This window comes from Martes martes (genome assembly GCF_963455335.1).
Source record: "Martes martes genome assembly, chromosome: 17".
Taxonomy (NCBI): domain Eukaryota; kingdom Metazoa; phylum Chordata; class Mammalia; order Carnivora; family Mustelidae; genus Martes; species Martes martes.
The window spans coordinates 38,088,544-38,100,135 of NC_137905.1; the positions used below are offsets into that span (position 1 = coordinate 38,088,544).

The 11,592-nt window shown below is 32.4% G+C and overlaps 1 protein-coding gene across 2 annotated transcripts in view; it reads left to right on the plus strand.

Annotated features, from left to right (window-relative positions):
• The window catches only part of URI1 (URI1 prefoldin like chaperone), a 71,003-nt gene extending 59,904 nt beyond the window's left edge, over positions 1-11,099 (plus strand). For both annotated transcript variants that reach the window (XM_080828037.1, XM_080828038.1), the window contains 5 exons: positions 1,514-1,682; positions 3,087-3,426; positions 5,290-5,432; positions 6,196-6,445; positions 9,347-11,099. In XM_080828037.1, the coding sequence (XP_080684163.1) occupies positions 1,514-1,682; positions 3,087-3,426; positions 5,290-5,432; positions 6,196-6,445; positions 9,347-9,529 (1,085 nt within the window). In that variant the 3' untranslated portion in view covers positions 9,530-11,099. The remainder of the gene's footprint in view (positions 1-1,513; positions 1,683-3,086; positions 3,427-5,289; positions 5,433-6,195; positions 6,446-9,346) is intronic.
• Positions 11,100-11,592: the final 493 nt, after the last annotated feature.

Here is an 11,592-nt window from a genome sequence, read left to right on the forward strand (position 1 = left end):
GTTCTGCTCCTGATTTGATCACTGACCTCAGTTGAGTCATAATATATCTTCTGTTAGTTGTTGTTCTTTTAAAACTCTAGCTTTAGATGTGTTTTTGGAAGAAAGAATGAAGATAATCTAAGAATTTTTCAGCCATTCATTTTGTGTTGCCTGCAGTGCTGTTCCAGACACAGGTGGTTTCCCAGGCTTACCTAATAGCCTTCTCTTGCTAAGGATGGGTTTATGTGTTTGGGTTTACTTCGGTAAAGTGAGTAGTTCCCCGGTCAGTTGTAAAGTGTTAAAGTAGTGAAATTTTTAAAAGTATTACAGAAATGGTTTATAATTTGCTACTGTAGGAAACAGTTACTTTTAACAGTTATTTTGATTTGTAAAGTCCATATTATTTTTAGTAATTAACTCTGAAGAGGACTTACAGGTTGGAAGAGAGATAATTTTAGAAGCTATATTCTAGGTGTAGTATCTCTAGTAATACAGCATCAAGATTAATAGCAAGTGGCTTTAGAAGGAGAGAAGGAAAGGAAGGAGACATACATTAGTTAAAGAACAGAAGGACAAGTTATAATTTTTGTTTGTGGTGACCAATGAGAGATTTTTGTGTTTTACAGTCTGAAATATGAAACTTGTTAATACTGCTTTATCAGTGATAGTTAGAATAATAGGCCATGAAGCTTATTTTTGATATGTTCAGATTTATGAAACAGTGTTCTACTTTTGCATATATGGTGGAGGTCATCTGTTATCTCATTATCTCATATCTCATAACAGCATTTTAGACTTCTTCCCTTTGCCTTCTTCAAAGCTAGAATTTGCTTTATTAAAAAGTCCTTTTTTTTTTTTAAATGAAAAGCAAATGGATTTGAGTTCAGATTTTCTTTATCTCCTGCCCTCACATGAGGATTACAAATAAGATAAAGCAATTTAAAAAGTAAAAATGTTCATATATAGAATTATAGTCCAACTTTCCAGGGATTAGCCTCCATAATTCCTCCTAGGGTGTTCATGCCTGGCAGTGCCTTAGAGTTGAAAGTATCCTGTGACAGGGCTTTGATGTGTAACTTTCGTAACTAAATTCTCTTGAGTAAGGATGGAAGATGTGTGTTATTTGTGTTGAATTTTATGTTATAAGTAGGGTACCTTGTGACCATTTTTACTTAGGGAGTTTTGAAGCTCTCAGGCATCTCTTCAGGGTCTTTAGTGTGCACATGAATCCTCTTGGGCTCTTGTTAAAACAGGATTGTGATTCAGCAGATGGGGGTTGGGGGTGGCTGAGAGGCAATACTTCTGAAATGTCCTGCAGGGGATAACAGTATTGCTGGTCCTTGGACCACACTTTGAGTAGCAAGATATGAGATATATACATCCTTGGAGTTGTTTTTGCTTACCTTTAAAACCATGCCTCCCTGTGTCAACATCCCCTCTCCTCAAAAGAAAGTCTTATTACTAAGTCTACATTTGTGCCTTTTTAAAGTTGGCTATTAACAGCCATGTCTTTCCTTTTTTTTTTTTTAAATAGCAAAACACCGAATTGCTCATAAACCTCACTCCAAACCAAAAACTTCAGAGATTTTTGAAGCAGATTTTGCAAATGATGTAAAATCCAAGAATTTGCTTGCTGATAAGGAACTGTGGGCTCGACTTGAAGAACTAGAGAGACAAGAAGAATTGCTGGGTGAACTTGATAGGTACCTAATGACAAATCATATTTACAAGACAATTTATTTCTAAACACATTTCCTTGTTAATCTCTTTCCTCATTAAGTAAAACAATACATGCTCATTGAAGAAAATATAGAAGAGTATAATATATTAAAGTGTCAATAATCCTACCACTCTAAAATAAATATTCTTTAGAATATTTTCTTTTAGGGCTGTGCATTTGTGTCCATGCCCATGCATATATATATGTGTGTACAGAAATACTTAAAATCAGTATTCCTATTTTTTTAATTATAAGATTTCAGCCATATTTAATATAATGAAGTCCTAAGATATATCAGATAGTTGACTTAAAATAATTATGGATGTTTTATATATTACATTTTAAATGAAATATTTTTATACTGTAGTCAGGATAATGCTATATATTTGAGTGACTTGTGAAAAAGAAAAGCTTGCTCTGGATTTGTTACTGTAAAATGTTTATCCTTGCTTTCCTTTGCAAACTTTTCTGTTTATTGAGCAGACAATTTGTAATCTGGTCAGATAGTTATATATATGGAAAACTTTTCCAAACTGCTATTTGAAATATACATTAGCACTCACTTGGAATTGCCAAAATGCTCAATGAAATCTTTTACTACAGAAGTTCCTATATTATTTTGCTTAAATGATGTACCATATGCAGTAATTAATTTCTGTGAAAAATGGGACATGAAGCACAAAGTATATATATTTTTTCTACCATTTCACCTATAAATTCTTAGGTCTTTTGATTAACTGATACTATTTCATTTTTTTAGATCAATCTTGAATCTTGTTATTTTCTTGGTCACAATTCTCTTTCTATTTTTGTATGATGTTATTTCATTTCTATTGCATTTTTGGTTTTGTTATTTTTGTAAGGTCTTCAAAACCTTTGTAGAAATGAAGCATGAAAAATGTACATGTGTTTGTATAAGTATAATTATATTCATGTGTATACATACAAATCCTTCATTTTTTAAAATTACAGTAATACATGCTTGTAAAATATTCCAAATATAGAAGTAGAAAATAAGAATGTGTTAATGTTCTGGGCTTTAATTTCTGGTTTTTAAATAGAGAAACATATTCTCTGTGAATTTCTTACAAATCTCTTGATTGTATTATTTATATTGTATTGTGTGTGGCCATGTCCTCTTGCAAAGATTAAAAAAAATCATCTATATTCTACTAAGTGTTTGAGTAACTACTACATACAAAATAGTGTAGGGTTTTTTTGTTAATTTATTTCAAAACATTTTTATAGACTTAGAATTTTAGTTAAATATATATCTTATTCAATCTTAATTTTTACCCATTGAAATGAAATGAGAATTATAATATGGAGAATATGGAGAATTTTGATGTGTTTGTTTGATCTTGTTAATTTTCTATTTCTTTACTAGTAAGCCTGGTACTATGATTGCAAATGGAGAGGATACGACATCTTCTGAAGAAGAAAGGGAAGATCAGAATATAAATGCGCATGTGATGCATCAAGTAACAGACTCTGTTACTTTGAGCAGCTGTTATAAGGATGTTACACATTCAGACCTGTTCAGTGGTCAAATGAATGGCATTCATCCAGTGAACGGTTCAAATTCTTACCACAGTAATGAAGATGATGATGATGATGATGGTGGTGATGGTGGTGGTGGTGATAATGAAAATGACCAGGATGCTTTAGGGGTTGGAGATCATTCTATACCAACAATATATTTTTCTCATACTGTTGAACCTAAGAGGGTTTGTATACTTTTTATTAATTCTGTATATATTTTAAATATTCAGTATCATCTGTAATTCTCTTTAAAAGAACAGTGTCAGCGGTGATTAATATTGTTGATGTTGCCAAACAAGAAGACCATGTTTTGCATCTTACTCTGGCTAATTTTTCTAAAAAGAAAAAGAGGGGTGGGTGGAGTCTAAAGTCTCCATAGTTGGTTTTGGTCCATTGTTATCTGAAGCCACAATAGAATTTCAATTGTTTGGGGTCTGGAAAGGGATCAGATTTGAGCACCAACTACTATAATTTCACCTGTCCTTCATTCAGAAAGTTTTCCTTTTTTAAAAAATTTTTAAATTTTTTTATAAACATATAATGCATTATTAGCCCCAGGGGTATAGGTCTGTGAATTGCCAGGTGAGAGTTTTCTTATGAATTCTAGAGTTAATTATATTGTGGGTGTTTTGATATACTTGGGATGTTAAAGTGACTGCTTTAGTTACATTTTTAATTATGCCAGGTTGTTATTTTCTGGGTGGGCACAACATGAATAGGAGTGCCATGAGCAAAGTGGAAAAATTTAGGAGGAAGTAAAAAGTAGTTCCTTTACTGATAAAGTAAATATAAACATCTGTGACTAATCATAACTTTAGAATTTTGGCATTTTAGAGCTGGAGGTTACTATAGAGATCTTCTAATATAGGGTTTTAAAGCATTTTTTTGGTATCAAAAGACTTTTTATTCCCTTCGTACTTATTATAGAATCCCAGTATTTAAAATAGATCAAAACAGGTTGGTTCTGATTGGAGGAAGGATAGACTACCTTAAACCCATTCCCTTGCTCCACAATGCTGCTCCGAGGAGCAACTGGGAATTCATCTTTCTCATTCATCTTTCTCAAGGAAACTTAAGGCCTAGAAGTCCATAGAGCTGGCTAGTAATGAAACAGAAAGCCCTTTGTGTCTGTGCAGTGCTCTTTGTACCACAGGGTACCTCTGCAGGGATTGCCTAGAGCAGAGTTATTGGTATTGGTCTATGGTATCAGTCTTAAGTATCCATGATTATTATTTAATGAAACATGTTTAAAACATATTTGATATTTCTTAGGTCCCTTAAGTTATCCCTGCTCTAATATGAAGTGAAATAAATTATTATTATTTTTTTTTATATTTTAATACTTCAGACTAAAGGGAGCATCTTGTGAATTCTTTGGAAAAAACTGACCTAATAACCAGAAAGAGAAGTTTGTTTTATGATTCTTATTTCAGGCTTTAATCTTTTTATTTGCATGTCAATAAAATAGGAAGAAGAAGTAATATTTTTAGGAATGTTATGAGAGAAAGAGAAGTCCTTCATGTGGAAAGTGTAGTAAAATGCTGAGTAGGAATAGAAGAATAACATGATCATCTTACAGGGTTATTTTATTTTATTTTTTTAGTCTAGTTTGTAAAAACTAGAGGTATTTTAAAAATTCTGAATAGTTAAGTATTATTTAATACTGCTTTTATGACTTAAATTTTATATTCTTACCAAATATTTCTTTGGTTAATTGTGTTCTTTGTTTTGAAATGCATGATTTAAGCCAAAATTTTATGTCAAAGTAATGGGGTGATATGAAAGCTTATAATAAATCAATCATTTAGTTTAAATGTAATTTGCTTTCGACACAATAATAAAGTCACTGAAGATTAGAATTGGTCATTAAAGAAGACATAATTTAATGTAGTAAAAGTATGTTAAGGGTAAGGACTTTTTAATCCTAATGCACATTTCAGTGTCAAAAAATTTAAACTGTTTCTCTTCTTAGAGGGTTTATTTGCTTAAGTTTTGACTTTGATTTACTTTCTCAAAAGGGTTGTTATTTTATGTTGTGAATTTTTTAGGTCCGAATAAATACTGGAAAAAATACCACTTTAAAATTCAGTGAAAAGAAAGAAGAAGCCAAACGTAAACGAAAGAACAGCTCTGGCAGTGCTCATTCTGCCCAAGAGCTGCCTACTATCAGGACTCCTGCTGACATTTATAGGTGAGTGGTATTCGCAGGCAGTAGAACAATCTGCTGTTGCCGTCCCCCTCATTGTAACTGAACATGTATAGGAAAAAGGTTGTCGGTAACACAGAAGGCCATCACTGAAAAGCGAGGTATTTGGATAGAGTTGGCTTAGTATTTCAGAGGCTGTCACAGGAGCTGCTGAGCTACCGAAAGCACTTGGAAAATTGCATGATCTTTCCCTTTTCCCCCTCTTTGCCAGTGCTTTTAAAACGTTCCCAGTCGATCCAGTCAAAAATCTTGTGTGTTAACTTTAGTTACAACTTTGTGTTTCTAGTGGGTTGCAGCAGCACTTTCCTGCCACAGCTGTGAAGGTGCTTGGCTGGTGGTTTATCTTTTCACAAAGTGGGAGTTAAGTTTTGCTCTTCCAGTTGTTTGTTGTGTTGTTGAAAAAGTTACCATTTGAAAATACCTACTGTTTTCATGACCTGCGTTTGTAAAATAGTTAAAATTGCTTAATTGTCTTCTAAGTAGTCCTGAAGTATATGTGGAAATGTGGCAAATCAGGTGTCATCGAGAACATGCTTATAAACAAAGTGCTCTGTTTTATTAGGCCAAAAAAATCATGTTTTTAAGAATATGAAACACATTATTTGAAGCTAAAAATTATTTTGATTGTGCAAATTTCACATGTAACCTTGTAGATTAATTTCTAGAAAAGATTTTTTTAATATCATTATAAATTTATCCTCTGCTTATGAGTTACCTGAAGTGGATGTATCTTTTTTGGATATTGTAGGGTCTTCGTTGATGTTGTGAACGGGGAATATGTCCCTCGTAAGTCCATCCTGAAGTCTCGCAGCAGAGAGAACAGTGTTTGCAGTGATACCAGTGAAAGCAGTGCTGCTGACTTCGATGACAGACGGGGAGTTCTGAGGAGTATTAGCTGTGAAGAGGCCACTTGTAGTGACACTAGTGAGAGTATTTTGGAAGAGGAACAAGAAGAAAACCATCACAAGAAACTTTTGCCCTTATTAGGAACACCTGAGGTGTGTGTGTGTCTCTGACTCTTTGATTTCAGATGGTATCTTTCATGAGTTTTTGTAAGACTTAAAAGGTGGTGGTAGCTCCATTTCAGAAGGGCCTATCATTCATTTTCCCCGATTTCAAGTAGATCATTTTTGGAATTGAAAAGATACGTCAATGCTTTTTAAAAAATTTTTGAAAATTATAGGTCCTGTGTCTCAGGTATGGTTTATAAATTATTAATCTTACAATCTTTAAATTATTTTGTCTTATATAGTTATTTATTGAAGTTAATCAACTGGTTAATGGCATTGTTTATCTTACAGCTTCTTTAGTTTATACATATATTTAATCTCAAAAGTCATGGAACCTAATTCATTCTAGGCTTGTTCTTTTTCAATAATTAATAATTTGTAAAAAACTAATTGTCACTAGCAAACATAAAGGCAGGTCTAAAAATGTAACATAATTCAAGAAAATTTTTGTAGGGAAAAGTATTACTAATCTTAAAGTTTTATTTTTGTGAAGTAGGAATTTTAAAGTATCTCAGTTTGCATAATTGTTAAATTTTTGGCCAGATCATTTAGCAGCTTATTTTAAATAAATTGCCACTACACCAAACCATAGTCATTTTATAATGGCTTAAGTAGATGACTATACTTCCTTTATATGCTTTAGTTGAGTTAATGAAAAAATATGTGTGGCAGATAATTATCTAAAGTCCTGTGTTTTGGCCTGTGCCAGTGACATATTTATTCTTGGGGGTTGTGGAATCGTTTCACAATTTAATGAAAGCTGTAGATCCCTCAGAAAAATGAGTGCACACATATATATTCTTATCTGCCATGTTGCATACACTTTCGTGTGTGAGGAGGAGGGGTATTAGAAGATCCCAAAGTAAGAATTCCTGTCTTTGAAATAGTCATATGTTATGATTTCCATTTTTCCCAGGCATGATTTCTAATTTTTTGTTTGTTTTTTGTGGGTATTTCAAGTTTTCAATTTATAAGGTTCCCACTCACACCTGTATAAAAGTGATAAACCCATTTAGGTATATATCAGATACATCTAAAAATATGTATGTTTATATGTATGTTTATATGTTTATATATATCTAAAACTGTTGCTTGTATTAAATAGTACAGCAACTAAATAGTAACTAAATGGTGATAATTGTATTAAATGTCAGTGGAGATGGAGATCATTAAGTTTATATGATCAGAATATTCTCCTCCCCTCCCCCAGTACAATGATCTCAGTTGCCCTGGAAAATATCTCATTTAATAGTCTTCCAAATTGTTAGAGAAACAGGTAATGGGTATAGACTTTCACTATTTAAAAATTTTTGAAAATTAGGTTTTTATAAGGACTTAATGTATCATGGTATGCTAGAGCTCAAGACTGGAACTTTAGTTTTATTTCATTCTTATTAGCTTTGCATTTTGTATTGAACTGTTATCATCAGCATTCTAGATGCTGTACATTTTTTTAACATCAAAACAAGTAGTTCATGCATATGGTAAGTACTTTAAAAGATACCCTTTTCAGTATCTTTAAATGCTGAAATAATGTCTTTTTTTCTCAAAAGGCTCAATGCTTATCAAGATAAAATAGGAGTCTTGAGAAAGTAGATTTTGAGTTTCTTTTAAGAGTTTGGATTCCACCCAAGTTCTTAAAATATTACAGGAAGGAAAGGGCATTCTTGTTTTGTTTCTTTGATAGGGCAAGATGGAGGGGTGTGGCTTTCTAAACTACTCAGGTGATACATTGTCTTAACTAAATTTGTACTCTTGTTAGACAAAGGGAAGCAAAATATACATGAAAGTTTACTTGTCAGATTTTACTTTGTGTATAATGAGTTTTAAAAGATGAAAGGGGGGATCCAAATACCAGAAACTTTAAGAATAAAATCCATACCAACTCCTTGGTTTTTATAGGCTTTATTTATTCATTCATTCATTTATTTATATTTATATATTTTAAAAATTTTATTAGAGAAAGTGAGCATGCAGGAGAGCACAAGATGGGAGGGAGGGGCAGAGGGACAGGGAGAAGGAGACTCCCCCATTGAACAGGGAGCCTGATCCTGGGATCATGTCCTGAGCTGAAGGCAGACACTTAACCGACTGAGCCACCCAGGTGCTCCTTTATATAAAAAGATGTTTATGTAAAAAAAAATATAAAGATATATCTTTGGTTATATTTCTAGCATTTTGTACACACTACTTTTTTTCAGTTGAACACACAGTTGGCCAGATTAAGTCCAGCAGACATCCAGTTGAAATTAAAGGATTAATTTTTTTTTGTGGAACATCTGATTTTCATTATTGTATTAATTATGGTAAATTTTGAGACTGATGCTTGTCTCCACTAGTATTAGCACTTGATTTTTCAGTTTATGCTGATCTCTTAAATAAAATTGAGGTAGGACTCAATAAAATTCTCAAGTAATTGCATAAATGAACACCACCTAAGAAATGTCACTGCTGCTGAAATTAAGCTATTGGCTAGCGGCAGCATGGCTTCCATAGGATAGCTCATTTGTCAGCTCATGTATGATACCCTAGTAGCATTTTTTAGTTTAATACGTTATTTTTCACAGCATGGTCTGGACATAATAATGGAATGTGTGAAAGTTGATGTTTTATGTATCCATTTTTGTTTAATCCCAGATAAAACATTTATTTTACATTTTGCTTTCTTAAATATATGCTATAAAAATGTACTTATAGTTGGTGGTGTAATTAAGATACATTTTAATAGTACTTGATTTCTCTGAACAATTTGTATTTTGTGTATTTATCCAAAAACCTTAAGAATTTACTTTCGACAAAAAAGAAGTGTCTAATTGGCAAATACAGGATAATGATTTTATGGGCATCTTACTTATGTTTTGTTACCACAATCTGATTTTTGTCTTCTAGGCTTTTTCTGGAACTGTAATAGAAAAAGAGTTTCTGTCGCCCTCCTTAACACCACACCCAACCATGGTTCATCCTGTGCTACCTACCATTCCAGAACGAAAAGAAGTTCTGTCAGAAGTATCAGAAGAAACTACAAAGAGGGTTTCAAAGTTCAAAGCTGCCAGATTGCAGCAGAAAAACTAGGGCCTGCCTAGGCAATGGTAGTTTACATCCTGGAACCTAGTTTTGCATTTCTTTAGAATCTCTATCACAAAATATGTTACATGTAGTTTGAAATAAGGCATCCAGAATTCATTTGGCAGCAAGATCTCTTACTGTTATCAGTGGTATTAAAAATCAAAGTAAATGTTTGAATACTTTAATATTCAGCTTGTTTTGTTAATTCTCTGAATACTGTCAATACTGTTGTCTAAGTTTTCTTAGGATGCGCTGGCAGTATTTAGAATTATTTTTCAAAGAATACTGTTCATATGCATTGTTTTTGTGTTTTGAACTAAACACAGGCAGTTTTGTACCAGCTGTGAAGTTGTGTGTACCATATGGACCATTTTAAGGAAACTTCTAAAATTTCAGATAGATTCAACAATTATATTACTTGCTTTAGCATTTTAAGGCACTTTAAAAAAAATCTACTTCTGTAGGTTTTGCAGCTAGGTGGCTATTTAAAAAAATTCTCCCCTTTGTTGGTCATTCTATCATCTCTGAGGCAGAAAGCTACATGTACCCTATGGGAAAGTTTCTTTGATTGGAAGAATGGTATTTTGTAAAACATTTTTTTTTCTAGTAAAAATTTTATGAAACTTGGTCTCTAAAATGTGAACTTTATGATTCAGAATTGAATACAGAAATGTCTTTGATTCATATATATGCTACCTGTACCACACAGTGGTTCCTTGAATTCATGTAATTCCATAGGCAATTCTTCTCCCTTGGTGTGTTCACTTTTAACCGGAATTATATTTTGGGAGAGAAGGAAGGTTGTGTAGATGCTAAAAAAAATTACCAGATTTTTTAAATAAGAAATTTTATGTTTTAGTTTTCCAACATTTTCATTCTCTAAGGCTACTTTCCTACTAGTAAATAATTGAAATAACATATTGACTGTTAGCAGAAATCCTTAAAATAAAGAGAAATTTATTCTAACATTGAAAATTACACTGCAAGTGTTAATCATTAGCTTGATGCATGCTGAAATGTAGCTTTTAAAAAGCATTCTGCATTAGTACTAAAATAAGCCATCAATGCCAGTCCACCCTCTATTCATGGCTAAATATTTAAAGGTTATTTATAGCTTCTTTAATGAATTCTTGCTTAAACAAAGTGAAATTATGTCCTAGAAAAGTAGAAGCTATTTGTAACTAGAACAGCACAACTGTAAAAGTTTTATGAATATGTATTTTAGTAATACGGGGGTGAGCCTGAATCTCCACAAGTTAATGGATAATTCAGAACAGAGGACTGATTTTGAAAGATAGCCTAAAAATGTAGAAGATTTGTTCTTTAGTAAAGTTTAATCAACTGTGCATATATTTTTAGTTAAAACTCTTTTCTCTCAGCCCATCCCCCACAAAAATTAAACCAAACCGAGAGTACCATCATACACACACAAAAGAGTTCTGACTCCCAATTACTATTCAAGAGAGCTCTGCTGGATATTCTCCCAGAAACAAACTTTATTGTGGGACTATTGTGATATTCTTTACAAGCATGTAATTTCAAGAGTACTGTCATTAAATAATTTTTCATAATTTGAGCCTGTTGTTGTTTATGTAGTTTATGTTACTTCTTGCAGATAAGACGTTCCCTCATAGAATAAGACAGTAGTAGAAGCAAAGAAAAAGTGTTTGGTAACATTTTCCTATGTTCTGCTGAAGACCAGATGAAGTGGTATGGCCCCATTCCATAATCACAACTGAAATTTTGTTGTAATTTTACATTATAGGTTTATTTTTCATATCAAATTCATGTTTCAGTGGGATAAATAAAATGAAGCTGGTCATAAGTGTTCTCTTTCAAACCATTGTAAAACAGAAGAGCAGAAGTTTTTTGTACTAATTTTAGACTTATTTTAGACTTACAGAAAAATTGCAAAAATAGTAGTTTCCGTATACCTCTTCATTCAGCTTCCCCTGATATTATAGCATCTTGTATAACCATAATGCAATGATTAAAACTGGAAAATTTATGTTGGTGCAGTACTATTAAATGATCTACAGATCTTATTTGAATTTCACCACCTTTTTCAC